Genomic DNA, 24,670 nt, shown 5'->3' on the forward strand with positions numbered 1-24,670 from the left:
GGGTGGTGGAAATATTCTAATTTAATCTATTTTGAGGCTTTTTCTTTCAAGTGAGTTGGTACCACCAACATCAGCCGAATTTATTATATATTGTTATCCACAAGCCCCTCGTTACCTGTGTAACTCGAACTGGGTTTTTGGAGTATGGATACCTGGTTTAATTTTACGTAGATGACTAAAAGTGATCCTGGGTTTTTTTTTTTTTTTTTTGGCTTTTCTCCGGTACCGGGAACCGAACTCACGACCTTGCGCTTGCCAGGCAGGCGCTTTTGCCGCTGAGCTAAATCCCCAGCCCCGAAAAGTGATTCTGTATATCCTACTTTTATTTTGCACTTAGAAAGCAGACTTGACTGTTAAAATGTACATGGAGAAAACTGTACTGCAAATGCTATGGAGTCTGGGTGCACCGAAGTTCGTCATGGTTAACACAACATACATCACTCAACAGTGAGGTGGTGCTCAGCCATTCTTCTTGTCTGATTACTGCTTCCTTTATTTCAAATAGTTACCAAATAGACTCACTTCACTCACTGTTACTTGGAAACTGTCCAATACAAGTTGACAGAAGCAATCTTTATAACCCATGAACATCTTGCTACAGCAAAAGGAAGAGCTGCAGAACTTTATTCCCCTGCCATAGGAAACCACTGCTGGGGTTCAGTGAACACTTTATTTTCCCACTTGAACCTGAGCCCTTCTGCAAGGTCGCTCCTGCCCATCTTACGGAGATGACGAACAAGGAGGCGAAGTTTGTCGGTGGAGGTTGGAAGTGATTTTTTCCAGAAGCAAAGAAGTTCATGGATCTGTTCTGTGAGGTCATCAGGGTGCTTGAGTTTGATGAGCTGCATGGTGCTGCTGCGCAGGGGGAGGGAGGAGGTAAGGGCCTCAGTGCCTTCTTCAGAGAGTTCCTCTGCCAGCCAGTGAAGCAGGTTATCCCAAAGGGTTTCTGTGGGCACATGAGGAACATCCAGGGTTACGACCTCTGCTTGAGGGAAGTGCTGATCCAACCATCCACATCTCTGCATGGGAAATCTACCTGGCCTCTCCTCTGCCCTCTGTTAGGGACCACCCAGGCAGACAGTGAGAGCCTTTGCCTCCAGCCACTGCCAGGGTCATCTTCGGAGGGCGCCAACTATTGCAGAGGGTTAGAAATGAGACTCCAATTTCAGTATCCTTGGGAACTGAAAGGACTTGATGAAATGGGTCTCAGACCCATATAGTCTAATTGAGTAGGACTAGGGAGGAATAAAAGTCGGCATTTTTAATGAGCTCCCAAAGGACATTGATGCTGGGGTCCCCTCCTTTAGCTAGCACTGTGTCAGAAAAAGGTTTGTAGATTCAAAAAGATACTTGCCTTTATTAGTACTAATGTAGTGCATAGATTATGCCAGCAACCAGGCAGTCCACACAATCCTCACCCACTCAGAGAACTACACACTCATGCATGCATGTGCGTGCACACACACACACACACACACACACACATACACACACAAAGACTCAGTACCCAAAGAACAATTCTGTGAAAGTGCTTTGCACCAGCAATTCCTCTAGGCTTCTGGACTACTTACACTTCTAAATATGTCCTGTATGCTCAGCAGAGCCTTTCCCTTAGCCTGGGACTCATGTCTACCTCCTAGTCTCATGATATCACCAGATTCAACTCTGACATTACTAGTAACCTATTGTTCTTTCAACTCTGCTGCTTGTGTGAGACTTAAAGCCTTGGTACTGATAACCACATGCTTCCACCTGCCAAGCGTGGCATTATCTCATAGTCCCCATCACCAAGGTGACGGCACCTGCTGAGGTGATCTGGTCTGGATGCCACTGGACCCTCCAGGTGAGCTGGGGCTTGTTGCAATCTCATCATAATTGTTAAAAACACACCTACTAGTTCCGTGACAGATCTGACCAGACCCAAATTAGAGAATGAAAATAGGCAGCACTGATTACTGATTCCTGATTCCTGGACATTTCCTCCTCCTCCATGAAAAACTCTGATGCCACAACCCCCACAACTTGGCCATAGTAAAGACTCAAACTCCAGACCTCCTCAGGCAGAAAGTGTCTTTAAAGCATGAGCTCACTTGCTCCATTCATTGGTTATTGAATAAAATTTCCTGCCTGCTTTCAAAGCTCTTTGGTTATTTGTGAATGGCCTTGAGTAGGAAAAGCAACTGCAAATTTGATAACTGATTCCATTATGCTGTTGCTCACTGTGTAAGTGAGATTCATCACTGTGAGGAAAACCTCTGTACGCTACAATCTAGACCTTTTCATTTACCAACCCCATATGGCATCACAGCCACTTTTTTGTTTACTGCACGTTCACCCCTGCACCGGTTTCCCTGGTTTTGTGTGAAAAAAAAGTTCTATGTCTGCCCACTGGTACTCAATGGCTCCTTCCTTCTCTCGATTCACATAAACTGCACTGTGATTTTACACTGTGATGCCACTTTTCTGTGAAGGGTATTCAGGGAAAGAGGCTAACACAACCTTGTTGATTTCAAATGAACATTGGGCTATCGTTATTTAATGCATTTATTCTGAAATATATGCTGAGTTGGGCTTCTTCTCCCCATTCTATGATCTACATCCTCCCACTGACAGGCAGTTTCTTGGCCACCCTGTTGATAATCTTTCTCTTTGGCCCACATGAATCCTTAACCTTGCGGACTCCAATGACCTGTTTTGTGACTCCAAATTGAAAACTGACTTTCAGAGCCAATTCTTATGTTTGGTCATAAGCCAGAATTGTTCCACCTCTATGGCCTCAGCTTCTCAATATTATTGCTGAATTTTACTTTATACATTTTTCCCAGCTTGTGTTTTGTTTGCACCTTCATAATATGCTCTTTGCCTGATCCTTAATACAGGAATTCCTCGGATACCTGTAACCATTCAGTTACCTTGCAGCGTAGCACGCACCTCTCCACCAGCATTGCTGCCTGCGATTAGTTATATTTGTCCTCTTTGGTTTTCATTGCTCTCACTTTGTCAGCCCTGATCCTGCCTTTCTAATACTGAACTGACGTGAAAATATGAAACTATGCTGGATGTGATCAATAAACTACACAATCTTATACCTTGAGGCCATTAGTAGTTCATAAATCCACTCAAATTCTTCTCTAAACTCAACTTAAAACTTTCCATAGCAATGACTCAAAACTTCTGTCCTATATTTAAGCCCCAGTCCTGTTCTTATTCTATTTCACTCAGCCATTGTCTATTCTCTTACTTTACCCGAGGTCTTTACTCCCAAGTTCTCTTTGCCTTACGTTCACTTCAAAAATCATTTTCTTACAAAGTCTCCCTTGGAGACCCCTGTGCTTTCTGGAGTCCATCCCCAGTGTTTTTCTTGAGTATTTTATCTTCATGTTTGTTCTTTAATCTCTTCCTCACTGCAGGTTCCTTCCATGTTCCTTAAGACTATTCACTTCTTTTCCTGCTTTTACTACTATGCCAAACTACTATGCTATATCCTCCCCCTTTTGAACCATAAACTCTTTTAATACCCAATATAAACATGAACCCTCAAGTTCCTCATGAGTGACTCACAGCTGATACCTTTGCTTTAAGGTTCTACTCCCTCTTGGAAAAGTCAAGCTTTTATTCCTATCCTCCCAGAGACCTCTTCATTACTACTTACAGCCAATGAGTGTTAACCTGTATCTCCTCCGACTTCCACAAAGCATTTTGCTCACCCTTTCAGGTTTCATGGCCTCTCCTTGTTCTCTTCCCTCACCACCCTTCTCTAACTCTCTGCCTCTTGATGCTGCTGGATTACTGCTTTCTATCTCGGGCCTCACATTGCTGTTCTTTCTACTTGATGAACTCAATACCTTTTACTTTGTGAAGCATTTCCTCCGTGTCAAGTATCCCAGACCTACTATACCTTCATTTTTGTCTCTGTTTCCCTAAACCTTAGTATAATATCTCAATTCTTATTTTCCCTGCATCTCTACCAAGGAATACTATAGTTAATATACACGTCATATTTCTACAACTCAAATCACCACTTCTGGCCTTTCCTTCTCTGCCTGATCTGCCTTCACTCTACTCACTCTCTTGGTGTAACCACTCAGCTGAGTAAGCAAAAACAGGATATCATTCACACTTCTGAAAACTCACCTTTTTTTTATTTTAAAAGCCTGTTTCTTATCCTCTGTATGTAAGTTCTAATGGTCCCAAATTTAAACAATTCAAATATTTCCTCAGCTTTCTTGTTTAACTCACTTAGTTGTAATCATGCCTGCTGTACATTAGAGCTTGCATGTCCCCTTAAGGCCCATATTTGAAAAACTTAGTCCCCTGACTGTGGAACTATTGGAAGGTGGTGGACTGTTTAGGGGGTGGGCTCCAGTGGGAGGAAGTTAGGTCATTGAGGAAATGTCCTTGAAGCAGATATGCAGACGCTGACCACTTCCTGTTTCTATCTTGTTTCCCAGATACTAGGAAGTGAAAAACGTCTGAAGTGAATTCTAGAAAACATGGGAGTCTCCAAGGGAGACTTAGTAAGAAAAAGATTTTGAAGTAAAATTAGACAAGGCGAACTCGGAGAGCCATAAGTTCCTACTATGATGTACTGGGCTGCCAAAACCACAAATCCACAGAGCCATGCAACCATGGACTGAAAGCTCTAAAATTTTTAGACCAAATAAGGCTTTCCTCCTTTCATGCTGATTATGTCAGCTATGTTAGCACTGTAACAGTAAGCCTTCTATGACAAAGTCCTGTACATCTCTTCTCTGTAATATTGCAGAATCTGGGTGCAACCTCTTATTCCTGCTGTCAGTTGTGACACACTTTGGTCTCCTGGGCAACTAATGAAAGTTTTGGGTATAACCTAACCTTGTTAGTACCCCATTAATAAATCTCTTGAAAAATCTTTATGTTATTTAAATTTCTTAACTTGACATTTAAAGCTTTTAAAAGTTTCACCCTATTAGAATTTCTAACTGTATCTATCATCCTCTTCCTATAGCAGACTTGACTTTCCTGTTGGAAAGGAAGGATCATTATACTCTTGTACGCTCTGATGACTGTCGACAATGTTGATAATTGTGCTTTTATTTGAATATCAAATTTTCAAAAGTTAATATTATTAACTTAAATTTACTGATCTCTTGCCTATGTCACCTGTTCTCTCATTTAAAACAGATTCATTTTCCCTTAGGGAGTATATAATATTAAAGTTTATTCCTGCACTACTCCTGAAATAGTTCAGGATAGCCTGTGCATTTTCTGCACAAATCTCTAAGAGTAGTCTCTGGTTAGGGTCCTATGTCATCCATGGAAGTGCTAAATGGGAAGTAAGAATGCATTCACTGATCTCTTTTAAAGACTAATAAAATAGTTCACTAGTAGCTATTAATATTACAAAATAACTTTTAAAGGCTAAGACAGAATAAAAGCATCAAATTCTACCCTGAAATCTGTATCATTATTTTGTAACTACACACCTACTTATGCATAACCTTACTAATTGTACACAACCAAATAAGTAGTCAATGTTTCTTTGTGGATTCATACAAATATGTACTTCTACTGCAAGTCTGTTGGCCTGGAATGTTGGTTTGAACTGACCCTATTTAAAGATTTACAATGTAAAAGTCAACATTTCAGTACAAACTGTAGTTAGCTATTTTCCAATCCTTTGAAATTACTCATTATCTGAGTACAATAGTCCTTGATATGGCCTATGTTTTTGTAGATTTTAACACCAGTTTAATCATGTGACTATTTCAGAATGCTATTTTGGTTGATATGTGCATGAATTTCAAGGAAACCTCATTTTATTGGACTGATAAACTCCATCCTTTTACACAGCAGGGTTCACATATACTTTTATAGTTTAGACCTAAAATGTTCCCCAGAATTCTCATCTATGTTAATGATGATTGGATCATGGAGGTGCTATATTTATCAGTGGTCTCAGTCACCGACAAGTTGGTAGCTAAATGCACTGTCAGTAGGTGGGGCCTGATTGGAGGCGAGTCACAGGGAACAAGACCTGCAAAGGTGTATTCTTGTTCTCTGTTCTTCTCTTTTCCTTCTACTTCCTGACCACCATGAGTGGAGCACCTTTTCTCCTCTGCAACACCCTTGCTCCATGCTGTTTCTGCCTTCGAGACAGCTGACCATGGATTAAAAACCTGAGTCAAAACAAGTCTGTCCTTTTCAATTGTGGGTGTTGGGTATTCTGTTCCAGCAATGGGAAAATTACTAAGACAAATACATAGAATATAAGAGAGGAAAAAGTACTCTAATGAAGATAGCGCAGGTATTCCTTACCTACAGGATCTGTAGAAATTCTCTTGGTACTCTGTGGACGGTGGATCAATTTTTCATGCTATTGAAGGTAAAGGACACACAATAAGCAGAAGAAATGATTGATTTCTGAAAACAAATATTCAAATGTTCAATATTCAGGTATTCCAACCTCATCCCTATTTGGAAGATGTGCTAAATTGGATACCTTGCAAAATTAAATCTTGAATTTGTGTCTGTATGCTTGGAAGACAAGGATTATAGTCACATTTTTAAATACATTCTAGTTTCAAGAGACACTTTATTATTATGAAATTCACATGAACTCTGAACAAAGACCGTTTAACCAAATGTAAAATTGTTAAAGCCAATTAATACAGAGCAAACTAGCTCTATACCACAAATATGGTTCCTTGTCACATCCCCTGTGGGTCAGCCTAGGTGCTTTAATAGTTTTACACAGGGCTTAGCACCTCATAGGTACTGGAATAATGGGTCGTGTGACTGAATGGATGAGTGAAGTGCACACAGCATGCTGAAAGAATAAAGTCATTCAGCATACATTATCCTGAAACCAATATCTTATCAAAACGTAATCACATATGTGGTCATTGCTTCTCTACACCATCTGCTGAACAGTGTTCTCAGTTAATGTAAGACAGTGGAAAGGGCATGGGATATAAGATAAAAACACCTGGGTTTGGATACCCATTGAGTGGTTGAGTAGCAGTGTTACTGGGGAGAACTGATCTCCTTAATCTCTATGATACATTTATCCAAAGCTACATCACAAAACATGTACGCAAATGTTGATAGCAGCTTTATTTGCAATAAACAAAATGAGAAACAATAAAATGTTCCCCAAAAGGTGAATGGGAAACTATGGGATACTACTCAGTAAGAATAAAGACAAATCACTGATGTATGCAGTAAGTCCTAGCCACAACTTCCAAGAACTGCAGGGCATTATACTGACTACAAACTGCTAGTCTCAAAAGTTTACATATTCTGATTTCACTTATACCACATTCTTGAAATTACAGAATTGTAAAGATGTAGAACAGATAATGGTCAGGGATTTTCTATGACTATGAAGATAGAGCACAAAGGAGAGCTTTGTGGTAGTAGATAAGTTATGTGGTTCAAAGGTAGTGGTGGCATGGTGGGAAAACAAATATACACATGAAAAAGTGTCAGAGAAGTATATTGCATGAATGTCAACTTTCTAACTTTCATATTGTGCTACAGTTATGGAAGATATAACTACTGAGGAAAACTAGTTAAAGGATACAAAATTCTACTACTGTCTTTTGCAACTTCCTATGAATCTATAATTATTTTTCTTCTTTTTGAAGTGCTGGAGATTGAACCCAGGACCTTGTGCAATCTCAGCACATATTCTGTCTTGAGCTATACCCCAGCCTAAAATATTTTTTAAAAACCTACTTCCCCGCAGTGATATAAGGGTAATGAAAGTCCTGTATTTTAATGCACACTACACTGATTCCTACTAAGCACTGTGTTCAAGTTAATTAAATCTGAAAGACATGTTTTGCAGTCATTCTTTTCACAGACATTGCATAAATGTAGAAATATAAAATGTCCACTAAGCAGTTTTATGAGAAGGAATTCAGAAAAAATAGTATGAGTACAACTTTACTACACTGCAACACTGCAAAATAAATGAATTTTTGAGCCATCTGTTATGCTAGATCGCCTGAAAATGAATGATAAGTGCCCATATGAGTATTGCAAGAGGAACTGAGATTTCCATCAAAGGAAACATTACCTGAGCTGAGCCTGGGACAAATATACACATTAGATTTTTCTCTTTTCTTTATGTCAATAGTTTTTTTTTCCTCCCTGGTCATATTTCTTCACAGGTGTCTTGTACTGCCTTGCTGCACAGAGAGTGGTACTAGTGTTTAAATATAGGGTTTTTTTTTCACACCCACGAAAATTCAGGTCAAGTACCTCATCTGACACAAAACCAGTGAAGCAGTGGATTGCAGCAACACAGGTCTGGTTAGACTTCCAGACAGTGTGCTGTCTCTCTCAGAGCCCATTCTTCAGGGATTTGCAATGCTACCTTCCCTTCCCTTGTCTCTCTTTCACTTTCTCCCCTTCTTTTCCTCTCCTTGCATGACTTTTGTCTATGCACAATTTTGTCTGTGCACAATTATTGTCTGTGCTCTCTCTTTGCCTTGCACATTACCTTTGTAGCTCGCTGCTGCCCAGAGTTGGCCCCAAGGCAAACAGGAAGCCTCTGCTTGTCCTCCTGTGTCTCCCACAAGTGTCTCATAAGTCCTCCTAAAGCTCCCCTCAGACCTTCCTTAGTGGAACCAGCGCTCATGTCTTCCTCCTTTCTCTCTGCTCTTCTACCAAGATGTCCTTCTAATACTTCTATTTGCTAGAGGACAGTTTGCTATTCTTCTCAAAAAACCTATTTTTATGTTAATATTTTATATCTCAGCTTGCTGTACATAATTTTTGCAATGCTACATTTATCACTGCTTAGAATGACTGATGGGCACATTGAAACCTCCCTCAAAAGCTCTCTGTAAACTGTCTCCTCAATACAGAAGTTTGTCCCTATGCAGTAGTTTGTCCCTCCCTAGAAGTTTCTCAAGGACATCAGTATAAAAGAATAAGCAATTCAGACATCTGCAAAAGTTGCAAAGTGCAGCACAGGCCTCATCTACTTAGAAGTGACTTAAAAGATTGAAACCAAAGGCGGACCTCGACTAGTGCAATTGCCTTGCGTGGTTTGTGTTCTTTGGCCTGTTAGTCTGGTTTTCAATCTCTGTATAATGTAACTAACTTTCTAAGGTCTTATAAGATAAATAAATGAATCTGATTCTGGAAAAAGAAAAGGTGGTGGAGGAAGGGGGAAAAGGAAAGGAATTGAAATGTGTTATGTGTATGTACCAATCCCCTACAGTGAAGGTAATCATTATGTACTGCACACATGTGCTAATAAAAGTAAAAAAGGATAAAAGACAAATAAATTAAAATAAAGGAGGAATAAATAAGTGAATCTGATGCTGGAATAAATAAATGAATATAAAGGAGGAATAATAAATGAAATAAAGGAAGAATAAATAAATAAATGAAAATAAATGAGGAATAAATGAATAAAATAAAAGAGGAATAAATAAATAAATGAAAATAAAAGAGGAATAAATAAATGAATCTGATACTGGAAAAAGAAAAGGTGGTGGAGGAAGGGGGAAAAGAAAAGGAATTGAAATGTGTTATGTGTATGTACCAATCCCCACAGTGAATGTAATCATTAAGTACTTCACACATGTACTAATAAAAGTAAAAAAGGATAAAAGAAAAATAAAGCCAAAAAAGACGAAAAAAAGGCAGATTCTTACACTTGAAAGGAGCATAAATGTCTTAAGATTTATAGTCATTTTTGTTAGTTTGTTCAATTATTAACTATTCTTTCCACACTACCTAAATATAATCTTTTTACTGAATTCTTAATGTGTGGCAGTTTGATCTTTTGTATGAAATAACTGAATTTGCCATTGTAATATTGAGTTATTATAATATTTGTGTGGAAATAATGGGCTTTGCCATTATAATATTCCCATAGCACCTCCAAAACATCCCCCCTCCCCGATTTAGGTCTTTTCACCTCCTATACTCAAGCCAGAACCATCTTGGCCTTTACTTGTTACACTAATCTCTCTGAGGACCAATGTGTCTTCATCCCAACACTTCAGGTGGCACTGTCCACACAGAGTTGTAAAAATGTTTAATTTATGTGACAGTATTTTTACTTAACCTAAATGGCAGGCCCCTTCCAATTCAGACATATCTTCAAAGCAGTGGTTAATTTCTACCCCTTTATCCAGCTATGTAAATGACTTGTTCCTTAGTTTGGAGCATATGTATTATCACACAATTTATCTAACGATTTAACTGTATTGTTATTAACACCATTTATACATGCCTATCTTTCACCCTCAGTTAGGCTTTTAGTAATCGATGCTGTGCTTTTTTATATCTTCTTTAACATCCAGACTTATATTTGCCACATGGTGAACACATCACACACTTCGTACGAGTCACAGGGACCTCCCACAGATAATCACAAGGATTGTTGTCACCATATTTTTAGGGTCAGTAGTCTTAGCTGGATACCAGGACTGCTCAGGGATGTCTTTGTGTATTTATAACAAATTCTTCTACAATTCGTTTTGGACTACTCTTTGCTGGACTTTTACTTCACTCCTGTTTATCACTCTCTCAGTAAGGAATTTTATCTCCTACTCCTTAAAAAAAAGAAGCAGTGTTTTTCAATTCTCAGTCCCTGACAATGAATCTTGAGGAAAAGGTAAAAAAGGGAAGCTCACACCCTGACTCAGTCGGTGTTGGATAAGGCCACAGTAAGGCCACAACTGCAGCAAACAAACTGGGTGTTTCAGATGTTCAGGTATAATGACCACCATAGCAAAACACTATCAAGTTAAACCTATATGACCTATAAATTAGCACCTCTCAAATTTACCTCAGTAAATGCATGAAAGAATAAGAGAAATATCTTTAACCAAAATTTATAATGATTTCAAGTATTATGTCAATACAAAAGTGAAATTCTGATTGCTTCTCACTTGCTTATTACTATAGGGTTATAGTAATCATACTACTAATTTCTATTAAATAATTCCATAACTTGCCCCACAGGTGTCATCCAGATGATGTAGCTCTGGGACCTACCTTCTCATGCACAATCTCCAGCCTCAGGAAATTCCTCCTTAAATATTTCTGGCAGTCCCATGGGCTTTCCTCTCTTGGTCCTTACACCATCCTGCTCAGTACCTCACAATGATCAGCTGGCCACACAACCCACACACCCTTCTGTGGCAGAACCATCCTGCAGACCCTTGAGTCCACACATAGAGTGTGGCCCAATGGCTTCTACCAGTCTTGCATGTTTTCTCCTGAGGCCCCACACAGGCCCATGTGCTGACGTCTATGGCTCTCACAGGTTGGTACCGAAGGTCCTCAACCACCATCTGCTGGGTCCTCCCAAGGGTGATCTGCTCCCGTCCCTCTCTATGGAGCATTCATTTCCTCTTACTTCTCCTCAAAGCTGTGCAATTCTCCATCCTCTCCCCACTATGGTCTCCTAATATGGCAGCTGTGTGGCACAGTACCATAGAGTGCAGGAGTTGACACCTTACCCTTTACATTACTCAACACTGGGGTAGTACTGACTGTGCCCCGGTTTGCCAAAGGGCTCAGTGAAATATTTTTCTTAAATCTAAAATCCTTTCCCTTAGGACCAAAGCCTACAACGAGAGAGTAAACTGGGAGATGGATTTTGCTAACAGTCCCGTTCTGCTGACATCTGTGCTGATACCAATATGTAACATATACTGTATTTAGCATATTATTTAACATATATAATTATATCATATAATACATCCTAAAGTATCATGTTACATTGCTATTACATATCATACTGTTTATATATTTATACAATGCATATTGAACTTGTAATATTCATTATGTACTCATATATTTAGTAAATCTACATGCTAAATATCTAAAAATCTGTTTCTATTAAATAATAGCACACACATCATTCTGGCAAATGGAACTCTGTCAAATACTATCTCGTATATTCCTACATTTCTGAAACTCTGTCTAATTTTTGTCCTCGCTTGCACCTTAACTGCTATATAATAACCCTCTAGGCTGGTTATTTCTCTCAACCTTTATCAGGTAAGTATAATATTTTCAGAATGGAAACAGCTGCAGTGTTACTTAAGAATCGCTTTCTTCTTTGTTATCTCATTTGCCTTTTTCACACATGTGCATATGCAGACACACAAATAGTGTGAAAAATAACAGTGTTTCTTTTTTTTTTTCCTATTGTGGTGGAGAATATCAAGGCTGAAGGAAACACGGAGATAGATCTTTTGCAAACAGGAAGAGGTCCAAGAGACCGAGGGCAGGGGAGAGTAGGAGGGGAAAGGGAAGTAAAAAGATTTAAGATGTGTCATGTACCCGTAACAAATACCCAGAGCGAATGTGAACATTATGATGGGTTTCGTTATTTGGTCACAGTATATGTTTCATTATGCATTTACATGAGCTAAAAATAATAACAACAATAATAATGAAAACGGAAAAAGGGATCAAGAGACAGAAGTGAGGGGGGTGGGGAGGGGAAGAGAAATAAAAAAGAATCAAAGTGTGTTATGTTCATGTGTCTGTTCCAAAGGTGAACACAAATTTCACATGCTGCAAACATGTACAAATAAAATAAAATTTTCTTAGAACAGAGGGGCTCAGTTTCTCTGCTGAGACCCTAAGTGAGGACCAAGTGGTGGGATCCAGGTGTGACCAAGCCCAAAGATCCTGCTTTCCCTACTACTGCTCTGCTGCACACCTGGGCTCTCTCTGGTCACATTGAGTTTAAACCGCACCCACTCAGCTGCTGGCCCCTCAGCTAATTCATGCCTTAGTTCCCCAACCTTTGAAATCATTATCATTAGTTTACATATTTCCTAGGCTTGCTGTGTGCTTCAAATGAAAGAAAATGGGCAGGACACTGTTTTTCATCGTTGTACAGCACATTGCTCCAGAGTTGATGGTAATGATGGGGTCACACACACCTACTGTGGTTCCAGCCATGAAAAAATATGGCACGTACAGCCATGTTCAGTACATAACCCTTGACAATAATAACAAACAACTGCTTTATATACAGTAGTATATAAAGCTTTATATACAGTAGTATAGAATACCATTACTGCTTTATACTGCTTTATATACAGTAGTATAGAATACTATTTTGTCTTTTTGAGACAGGGTCTTGCTGTACATTTCAGGCTGGCCTTGAGCTCACTTTGTAACCCAGGCTGGTCTCAAACTCACAACGATCCTCCTGCCTCAGCCTACTGAGTGCTGGGATCACAGGCTTGCACCAGCATGCCCAGCTCTATAGAGTAGTTTTAAATTTAAAGGCCCCCATAATACTTGTGCATATTTACAGGATGAAATATAATTTGAGTGATATTTGTATACAATGTGGAATGGTCAGATCCAGATGAAAAGCATTTCCATCTGTAATAGTTACCATTTCTATCAATTGGAAACCTTCCAGACCTTCCAGCTATTGAGAATAATAATGAACTGTTGTAGGCCACAGTTGGTTGCCTTAAAAAGTAGGGTACAGAGGACTAGAACTAATTCTTCCTGACTGTACTCTGCTGCACACTAAAAAGGGAATAGGATAGAGGGAGGTTATAACATACTTTCAATGGAATAAGATGAAATAACACTTGGCCCAGAGTGTATTCTCAGTAAAAGTCACCCAACTGTTTTATCACTCAAGTTTTGGTAGAGTTAAAGCATCATTTTTGCACATAGGATTTCTGCAATCCTAAATTTTCAATTTGTAGAAGAAAGTCCAAATATCCACCTGTAACTAAAGTTATTCCTGTAAGTATAGACTTGTGCAAAGGATGACATAATCTGAACATTACTGTGGAAAAACAGCATCATAGCTACTATAGCACCCTCCCCTGAGGTCTCACCCTTCCCTGCAGCCCTGCACTCAGCTGCCGCCTGTCTAGTCTCTAAGTGCTTTGACCTGGAAAAAGCTCAAATGTTTCAGTATCAGTTAGGACTCAACCTCATTATACTGTGCTTTCCAGGAGCTTAGGATGGTGCTGGCATCAACTAAGGTAATGTCACTGTAGAAACATGTGGGTGAAAACAAGAGTGAAAAGCAGTGCAGCAGAAATAAGTGCACTGTGGGCTGGCTTTAGGGCTGATTTGTTTGGTGACATTACATCATCATCACTCCACCCCTCCCCCAGCCTAAATGAATGGACAGAGATCATGGTAAAGAGCTCACCCAAGACCAGGGAGTGAGATTCTTCCAAGACTCAACACAGTAACCAGTAAAATCTCATACAAAAGTTAGAATAAGGGAAAGTCAGAGAAATTATCTTGCCACTGTTTCATACATTATTTGAGGGTTAAGTGGAAATAATGAAATAAAATGATAGTTTTGACTGCTAGAACAGTATCCTATTTAAATTGTACCTTGGCTGTTACTTAACTCCAAAAGCACCCAAACCATATTATGGTCATTTGGTGAATCTACTTTTATATGTACTATCCTACAAAAATAAACAAAGCAACTCAGAGTTCCAAAATTTGGAGATAAATCATTATAAAGAAGCACCTCCTTTTATTTGGTTGGAATTAAATCTTTCAGTTTAAATATGTATGGAAAATATTTTTGTGTTTCAGAACTATAGAGCTAATATTTTAAGGGGATCTGGGTGACCGGTCAACAAAGAGCAAGGAATATGGGCTCATGACAAAGAGCAAGGAACGTGGACTCATAACCTAAAGAAGGGAATATTGGAGCTGTCCTGTTAAAGGAATGGATATCACCTGTGCTCTGAAAGTCAGCTAAGACCTGATATTGTTATGTGAATGGGACAGAAAAATCATCAGTCTGTTAAGAAGCTGCTAAGCATCCAAAATGAAGATGACTGAGAATGCCTGCTTCTGATTCTGGTGCTCAAAATATCCAAGTCAACAATGAAATGACCACCAGTGCTCTATTCCAAAGCCTAATTTCAGCAAAGGGTACAACTACCTTTCCCAACCGGCTTTTTGAAAGACCTAGATTTACAAAACACTCTGAAGTGCAAAACACGTGAGACAAAATGTCACACTGGTAAAAGTGGCAGGCATAACAATAAGCAAGGATCTGGCTTACTCATAATAGGAGGAGATGGTAAAGCATAAAAGAAGAAGAACTGTGCAGTCTGCCTCTGCCCCTGTGAAGTTGTGCAAGCTGAGGCAAGCCATTTCTACTTTCATCCTGAACTTCTGATTGGGAAACAGAAATAATGGTCCCCATCTCTGCAGTGCACATGAAGGTGGATTGAAAACTCATCCATAAAGGATGTGGCCTACATTGAGAGCTCAGCAGAGGGTTGCAAACACATGCAAACAAATGCAATGTTTGTAGAATATTAGGACCCTGGTCTGAAAAAATCCACTGAAGAAAGCATTGAGTCAGTAGATGAATACAAAACATAGGCTGGGTAGTAAATGATTACTGGGTAGTAAATTTGCAGGAAGGTGTACCTATAGTACGGTAGGTTTTGAGGGTTGGTTTGTTCGTTTATTCTCACCTCCTAGAAATATATTCTGAGGTATGGAGATAATATTAATATAAAATAATATGATTATCTGTGATTTGGTTTACAACACTCTGACAAAAAGAAATAATACTATGAAATGAAATAAGCACATAGAAATGATGAGAGAGGAGGGTCTATGTAGATTCCTTTCATATTTTTTTGTGTACATTTAAGCATTTATGTACACATAGAGACACGAAGCCAGAATCATTTTAAAATAAATTAATTAAAAGACACCAGCCTCAGCCCATTCTTGTTGTTGTTTTTCTGAGCATGTTCATAATTGCACTGTCAGTGTAGAACTTCCTGAAGGCGTAGGCACAAATGTTTGGCCCTCACAATGAAAGGAAGTACTTCTGCAGAGAGTGGTCTGGAAACCAGCATAAATCCATAGGGAAGTAAGAGTTGTGGGGAACAAAATAAAGACAGAGTTCAGAGTAAGAAAAGTAGACAGCTTTAGGCTCTTGTAGCCAGGTAGATCAATTCAGGGAAACCCAAAGAGTCTAAAGAATGGGGACAGGTGGAAGAAGGTTCACTCAGCCACAGCTACAAATACAAAGTAAGCAAGGTTCTCGATATATCAGAAAATATGTGTGAAATATATATAAAGGTAACAAAAAGAAGTTATCAGAATCAGCCAGGAATAGAAATCTTATTCCTACATGAATGTCTCTGTTGTCATTTTTTATGTAGCAAGTAGGCAAAGCAGTAGATTCAAATGAGTTGAGATAAGGAGTGACTACAGCATTCATAAAATATTTCATATGTGCAAATGTTACACAAATGTTAACTATTTTAATACAATTTAGGTTTCAGCACTCCAAGCAATTCTGGCAGAAGCAGATGCCTCTGACCCATCGATGCAGCTATGTAGAAGGTGTTACTAATTTTTGAAGCAGTTTAACACATCAAAGAGAGAGATACAACACTGTTAGGATTTACATTACCTTCAGCCTCTTCTCTTCACTGGTTCATTTCTAGGTTACCCTTGCTACAGATTTTGTCAATCCAGAAGACTTTTCAAGGTGTCTATTGAACTCTAAGCATAATTCTTTCTAGAATATTCTAGAATCCAGGCTGTCTGTTGTATATAAAGTGTCCAAGAGCAGAAGAAAGGACTGTTTAATACCCTCTAAGAGAAAAAATTGCAATCACCTACTAGGGCAATATTAAAAGGACTAGTGATGTAACTCAAGGGTAAACACTTCTAAAGTATTCAATAAAGAACTATGTTATATTGTAAGGTAAGAACTCTGATGTCCCAGAAAGCCTTTGTCTATAACTTCCTCTATCTCTCAGTGCACTTCTACCGCCAGACCCACACATATTCACTGTCATCAAGTCCTGTTGGTCCCAGATCCCTGCTCTTCCACTGTCACCTGCTTGCCTCCTTAATACAAAGGTCTTGCATCAGAACATCACTTCTGTGATTGATTTAACTTTTTAATTTACTTTAGCTCTTTAATTTCCTTCTCTAATTTACCTCTATTTCTAGTGTATTCTTACAGGCTATCACAGGGACAGTGGCAACAAAATCTGATTTTATTGCTCTCCTGATTAAAATTTTCCAACACCTTCTCATTACTTCTAGGTTAAAACACAAGCTTATTTATAAACTAGATACTTTCTTGGGCATCTTCAATTATGGTCATAGTGATCCCAAGAATACAAGTAGATGAGTGATTTATTTGTTTATTTCTGTGCTCAGAGTCTCTGATTAAAATTTTTGACATATAGTCACTATGTCACAAAATTAATCCCACTTTTTATGAATTTTGACAGAACCCCCATTTAAAACTATTGCAGAGATTTGATTGACCAAAACAAGACATTCAAAGCCTTCTATAATTTTTACCTAACTTATTTCCAATATGACTTTTCCAAATATTCCACTCAAGCTACTCAGATATATTCATTATCCTTTATTGAAGCAGTCCTCATGCTTTACCACTTTGAAGTCCTGCCATCCCTCGCTTACAGAACTGTCTCTCTCTCCCTCTCCTGATCCCAAGCACTACCTGCATCCACCTTGCTCTCGAAAGCATCCCCAGGTCACACAAGCCACAGGAATTACTTCCTTCTCTGAGAAACCCAGCGCTTACTATGTTGGACACTCCTTGGCAATGAGTCATCAGTTCCTGTTTTTTTGATGTTGCTGTGTTGTTGTATGTGATTATTATTTATCTCTTTCACTGTTTTATAAGTTGAAAATATTTATGTTTTATTTCCTGAACTGAATGTCATTTTCTTAAAAGCTAAGACTTGAACCTTTATGTTTTAAGCACCCCCAAGTCATATTAAGCATATATCATTAAACATAATCAAACAATTAATGTTTGCTACTTGATACATTGACTGTTGTAGCTATAGAAAAATTAAGAACAGTTGGAATTCATAAACTAGAAAATTTGGTTACAAAGCATTGTTTTTTACTTGTTAGATGTTATAATTTAAGAATATGGATGCAAACATGGCTATTTTTTTAATATTAAATTTTCTCAGATAGGTAAGAATACATGGCGTCCCTTGGCAGAACCACTGAAAGCCATTTGCCAACCTGATGCTCCCTACCTGCTTTAGCTGTTTCACCCTCTGAGCAGAGAGAGCGTCCCTCTGATGGTCAGAAGTTAAAGGGGGAAGGCGGAGAAGTGAGAGGGGAAAGGAAGGGAGGGAAAGAAGAGAGTGGAAGAGTAAATGGGAGGGGAGACGACCATGAAAAGGAAGAGAAAAACTACAGAGAAAAAGGAGGGAGACAGGAAAGAGTGTCTTGATTACATTGGCCAGCCAAGCATTCTCTGGGAGGAAAACGCAAGATCCTGTTTCCGTCTGTCTTCAACTTTCTCCCATTTCTCTTTCAGTGACGCGGCCAACACTGTGTCTTTCTCTAAAGAGCACTCTGATGGCGAGTGGGCAAGTGACACTGGGGGCATGAGCCATGTCAAGGGAGAAGCAGGAGAGCTAGAGTTAAGACACTGGGAAGAGTAGGAAGGTTGTGAAAAACTTCCACAGGTTAAAAGTTACATGATCTCTCTACTTACCAAGATCCTAGTGTCTTTCTTCCACCACCGATAAAGCACAGCTACGTTGCTAGAATCACCTCTAACACAGAAAGCATGCAAAGGAACTACAGAAAATGTTTTAAGAGCCATAAGTTCAGCATTCCCACAAAGACTATGGCAACCACTACACACTCCTCATTTCTCTTACAGATTCTGAGAACTACATATGCTTTTCTTACCGGTCTTCTAAACAGCTAGCAGTAGGCTAATATGTTCTATTTTATTCCACAACCCAAATATAATTTTGTAATATTACAGCAGCTGAAAAGTCTTAAGTAGAACTGCATCACCTACAGCTGTAAATATTTTTCATACCCCTAAAACCCTGATCTATAGTCTAGATTACTTTAGTATTCTATATTGTTAGGAAAAAAAAAAACTTTTAAACATTTCTAGTAGGGCACGGAGGTCGTGAGCAGGTGAATGTGATAAACTGAATTTTGCACTGGTTTCTGTACACCCCCTTGCCCTGACACAAAACATTATCTAATGTGGTGGAAAGTGTTGCAGTGGTAACATTATTCATTAGAAATGTCATGTCATGAATTCAGTGTTTTAGAAAAAGGAAGTTCAGGCTAAGCAAATTGAGTTCACACATGGCTTACGTAGATCTGTAGTTTAGGTATGGCTGGGAAACTCCAGCCCACCGTGGCCTCCAGCCGTCAGCTCTGGGGCTCTTCCTCCCTTCAAAGAAAACCTCCAAGCAGGTGGGAAGAGTTAAAGGAGGTCGCAGCCCAAGCTGACACAAATGACCAAATATTAAGAAGCCATCTATTTGGCACAATTTCAGAAGAGTGTGTGCGTGCGCGTGCATGCGCACACGTGCGCACACACACACACACACACAATCTTTCTGCTTCTTTTCACCTAAAAAAAATCCTTTGAAAGGTTTGGTTTTGGGGCTGGGGATTTAGCTCAGCGGCAAAGCACCTGCCTGGCAAGCGCAAGGTCGTGAGTTCAGTTCCTGGTACCGGAGAAAAACCTGAAAGGTTTGGTTTTGTTTTGTTGAGAGTTATCTTATTTCTGCCAAGTACTAGTATACATGATATGGACTAAATTTGCTTAAACTTTTGTCAAAGGAGATAGTATGAAGAGCAGTTTAGGAAAGCCTTAGGGGGAAACTGTTATTCTTTGAGGTAATGTATTTTCACACATACTGGTGATGTGACCATTTTCAGAAGATAGTGCTGAATACGATGTCACCAGGACCCCTCTTGACTTTCTAATCTTACAGCCCTAAGGTGGACGTTAGCCATGGTGGCCTTCTTTTTTGTGGTGTTGGGGACTGAACCCAGGGCCTTTACCCTTAAGTATATCCTATATCCCTAGACTTTAAAAAATAATTTAAAGACGGGGTCTGTCTAGGTAGCTGTTTCCCAGGCTGGGTTTGAACTTGGAATCCTCCTGCCTCAGCCTTCCAAAGTGCTATGACTACAGGTTTGTGCCACCACATCCAGCTTCTTCATTTTTGACTTGAAGCTTCTGCCCATCACAGCAGCCTAAGCACTTGCTTCCAGGCATACAGGCAGAGAAGGTCTTCTGGTCACTCACTGTGGCTCAGACCGGAAGTTGCTTCCACTGGTTGGTCTTCCCGGCTGTCTTACCTCAAAGAACACACCACCAATTATGTCTGTTCTCTGATGCTAATGAATTCCTTCCTTGTCACCTCCCACTTTCTTTTTCATGATTTTGTTTAAAATACAAACTTTATTTATGAACTCACTCATTTATTCAATAAACATTTATTGAGCATCCACCATATATGGGCCTCCACCGCAAATATTGTACTTGTGATTTGGTAGGAAATGAAAGTGGAAGAAAATTCTCAGCCTTCATGGAGCTTACACACTGGTTGGAGGCGAGAGAGTATTGCAAAGTTACACGCATTGTATGACAATAGGCAATATCAGTATCAAGGACTTAAAGGATGATCAAGGCAGGTTAAGCAGGACCCAGAGTACTGGACTGAGGGAGTAGAAGTATATTGCAATAGTGAACACCTTCAAGTGGGCCTCTGAAACCAGGTGAAGCATGGAAGATGCCAACGGTGTCAGGCATGCTGGTGTCCAGCATTTGAGATGGGGGAATCACTAACTCAAAGACCTAAAGCAGGGGCATGCACAGCACATTTCACCAGCACCAACAGCCTGCCCAGCAGTACTGAAGTAGTGAAGAGAGGAGGAGAAGGAAGATCCTTGTCTCGGTTACTTATCTCTTGCTGCTGGGATAAAATACCTGATGCCCAAAATTAAGGTAGGAAAGGTTTATTTAGCTCACAGTCTGTGGAGGTTTCAGTCCATATTCCGCTTGCTCCAAGGCAGGGTGGCACACGGCAGAGGGCAACAGTGCATGGCAGTGGTAAAACAGCAAAAGCAACAAGAGCAAAAAGGGGAGGAGCGGCAGCAAGCAGTCTTTTCCCTCCCTTACATTATATGCAAACTACCCACCCCTGGGCTGGTGTAGCACTCACACCCATAATCCCAGCGTTGGATCATGGATCAATCATAAACTCTAAAAGTGCACCCCATGACTGCATGAGGCTTTAGGGGAACCTGCAGACACAAACCATAACAATTCTAGAGTCACTTGAGACCAAGGTCATGCAGAGCCTTTTATAATCGGCTGGCTGGTCTGTGACTTTGTTTTCTATGGGTTCAGTTACACATGGTCCAAAACTGCAAAATGAAAAATTCCAGAAATAAATAAGCCATAAAATTTAAATGGCATTGATTACAATAGATTGTTATAATTGTCTTATTGTATTGTTAGTTATGGTTGTCACTATCTTACTTTATCGTAGGTATGTATAGGGAAGAAAACGTTACTCAGAGGGATGCAGTGCTATCCATGACTTCAGGCATTCCCAGGAATCTTGGGATGTATCTGTGTTTTGAGGGAAACAGGGAGTCATTGTGAAGTTTAGAGCAGAAGCATTTGAAGACCTGACTGATGGCTCAAGGAAGGATCACTTTGTCTGATGTGGAGGATAGACTGCAGGGAGGCAAGGAAGGATAAGACCACACTTACAGGAACACCACTCTATGTCAGGCCCTGAGACATAGTGTTTAATGAATGAAATAGTATACATTATGGGAATAAATAAAGCAGGGAGGCTGAAGGATAAGACACAGAGATCCTCACAAACACAGAGCATAAAGTATAAAGTGTGTACGTATCTTTTGGAGGTAAGACAGTGCATTAACATGGCACTGTATAATTTGCGTGAGACTGTGTATGTCTAGGTATAGACATGCAAATATTTACTTCCTAGTGATCCACAAAGAAATCTTTGAGATACTTTTTTCTCAAGTTTTCTTAAAGTTATGAATTTAAAGATATAAGATAAGTTCTCATATCTTTGAGATACTTTTTTCTTGTTTTCTTAAAGTTATGAATTTAAAGATATAAGATAAATTCAGCCTGTATTTATCCTATTAAACAAGCTCTTACTAGCTCCCCAGACCAAGTAATAAGGATTGTCTAGCTTTGGGGTGAAAGTTCATATGAAACCATCTTTTCAAGCAGGGTGCCTTAGGAAGAAATGGATTGAATTTGCACTAAGGAAGGTTTAACATTTTAATATCCCTTTCCATTTATGAAAAAAAATTTAAAATAGCATCTCTAATCTAAAAGAGTTTGTCTTCTGTGGTGAAGAACTTAAAATTTTGACAAATACCTTCACTTAATTTATGTTACATGTACAAACATGAATAATGCCATCGTCATTAACAGCAAGCTACTATAATAAGGCTATTTCCTGAAATATAGCACATTCCAATACAACTGAGCTGAGGTGAAGTTGTTTTAATTCTGAATTTCATGGAAGAAGTCTTTTCTCACAAAAATAAAGGTCATGGTTTCAATTCCCGTTTAGATATGCTAGTTACAAAAGAGCAAAGTTTCCACAGCCACAAATTCTTTCTCAACTCTGGCAAAATTATTTGTGAAGATTTTGGACACAAAAAGGGGTTATGAGAGTGAATCTGGAAATCCCTGTGTGAACCCATCTGGGAGAAAAGGAAAGTACAGATGGCATATTGGCATTCATCTACAAAAGGAGCAGATGTTTAAAAGGTCCTATTTTTAAACATACCAATGTAATTTTAAGAGTATCAGTGTCAAGGTTGGGCAATATTTAGATTTGCAGAAATTATCTCATTCATGCAGTCATTCACATATATTCTTCAAGCACATACTGCGTGCCTGACCCTTAGATGCAAAGTTGGGCAAGACAGTACCTGAGCCTACCCCATCCAGGCTTGTGTAACCTGGGAATGGGGAAAATAATGACTTTCAGGAGAGAAGAAGTTTCGATCTAGGTAAGATAAAAAACAAAACGGCAAACAAACAAAAAAAGAAACTTACTTCTTAACATTTAAATCACAGATATGTACCAAATTCATAAAGAAATGCCCAGTATGTCTGTGGTATTAAGATTGCATAGGGATTCTGATATGATGGCACATGCTTATAGTCCCAGCACTCTAGGACACTGAGGCAAGAGAATCACAAATTTGAGCCCAGCATCTTAATGACTTAACAGGACCCTGTCTCTAAGTAAAAAAAGGCTGGGGATATAGCTCAGTGGGGTTCAATCCTCAGTCCACACAGTGGTGTTCTTGCTCTCTCTCTCTCTCTCTCTCTCTCTCTCTCTCTCTCTCTCTCTCACACGCACACACACACACACACACATACACATACAGCATGCATACATGTCATGGGGAGGGCTGATTAGAAATAAAATGTCTAAGGAGATCCTATGAAAAGCCTTAAAACAAGATTGAGTATCTAACCTCAGCACCCCGGGAAGCTGAGACAGAAGAATTGCAAATTCAAGCCCAGCATGGACAGCTCAGTAAAAACTATGTCAAAATAAGAAAAGGCTGGAAATGTAACCCAGTGTGAAGATCCCCGCTTCAATCCCCAGTACAATAATAGAAACAAAAACATGTCCATTGAAAAGAAATAAGCAAGTGATTATAAGGAAATATGATAACTGCAATGGTGGAATTGGCACAGATTATTATGGCTGTGCATACCAGAGACACCTAATTTAGTACAGAACAGGAAGTCAAGGAAGGCCTGCTGGGGAGAGGACAGAAGTGAGATGTTAAGGATGGCTGAAAGGAATTACCCAGGCAGGCAGGTAGGAAGCCATGTGCTGAACTCAAAGCAGAAAGGGCTTATGAAATGTCCTTGACAGTCACTCACATGTAGTATCGCTGAAGAAAAACGGTATTGACCCTAATTTATCTCACTTGACCAGTTCAGGTAACTGATTCACAAAGTCAGATACGAAAACATAGATTATTGAAAGCTGAGTTTGTGTCACATTTTTGGACAATAAATAAATCCTGTTTTACACAAGTACCTTTCTGTCCACTGTCTGCCATCATCATAGCAAGATCCTGACCACCTCCTGCCAGATATTCCAACAGCCGCTGACTAGCCTCCCTCCAACCGCTCCATAGCATAGAACTCCACGGAACCTTCTGGAAGAAATGTGCTCAGTCAAGCTGCTTGGCAGGTAGGTATTTCCTTATTCTTGATCTTCATCCTAATCCAGTCAGCTCCTCGGCCTGCCTGTTAGGGATTGTTACCCATTTAAGTGAATTTGAGTGTAGCTTTCAGCCAACAGTTCTTAAACCTTTCATCTAATACAAGTTGTGGACCTTCTCTAACCCCTCCAGTGACCAACATTGACAGCCTGCTGTGTCCCTGGCACTAAAGACAAAGCCTGACAGGAATCCAGGTTCTTCACACATGCAGTTTGCTTTCTGCAGAGCAAAGGCACAGAGAAAATGCTTGAACAAATAAATAGATCTCATCGTTTCAATTAAGAATGAGTGTTAAGAAGGAAATACAAAGAGGGTAACAGTTTTAAGCGACTTTAGATAAGGAAATGGGAGAATAAGGCTAACAAGTGACAGAGAATGAGACCTCAAATAGCCAGCTATGGGCAAACAGCCAAAATCCTCTCTTCCAGATAATTTGAAATGTTTGAGATGATGGCTATGCTAATTAGCCTGGTTTGATTATTACACATTGCGTACAGTATCAAAGCATCTTACTAAACCCTACACTTTCTTTCTTCTTTCTTTCTTTCTTTCTTTCTTTCTTTCTTTCTTTCTTTCTTTCTTTCTT

The 24,670-nt window shown here is 39.4% G+C and overlaps 1 protein-coding gene across 1 annotated transcript in view; it reads right to left on the reverse strand.

The window, feature by feature from the left end:
• Positions 1-257: 257 nt before the first annotated feature.
• The window catches only part of Dthd1 (death domain containing 1), a 56,300-nt gene continuing 31,887 nt past the window's right edge, over positions 258-24,670 (reverse strand). Inside the window, exons 9-10 of the mRNA XM_005392015.2 lie at positions 6,298-6,355; positions 258-946 (exon numbers count right to left, since the gene is read on the reverse strand). Coding sequence (XP_005392072.1) covers positions 624-946; positions 6,298-6,355 — 381 coding nt within the window. The 3' untranslated portion in view covers positions 258-623. The remainder of the gene's footprint in view (positions 947-6,297; positions 6,356-24,670) is intronic.

Source organism: Chinchilla lanigera, unplaced genomic scaffold, assembly GCF_000276665.1.
Source record: "Chinchilla lanigera isolate Chin_1 unplaced genomic scaffold, ChiLan1.0 scaffold00042, whole genome shotgun sequence".
Taxonomy (NCBI): domain Eukaryota; kingdom Metazoa; phylum Chordata; class Mammalia; order Rodentia; family Chinchillidae; genus Chinchilla; species Chinchilla lanigera.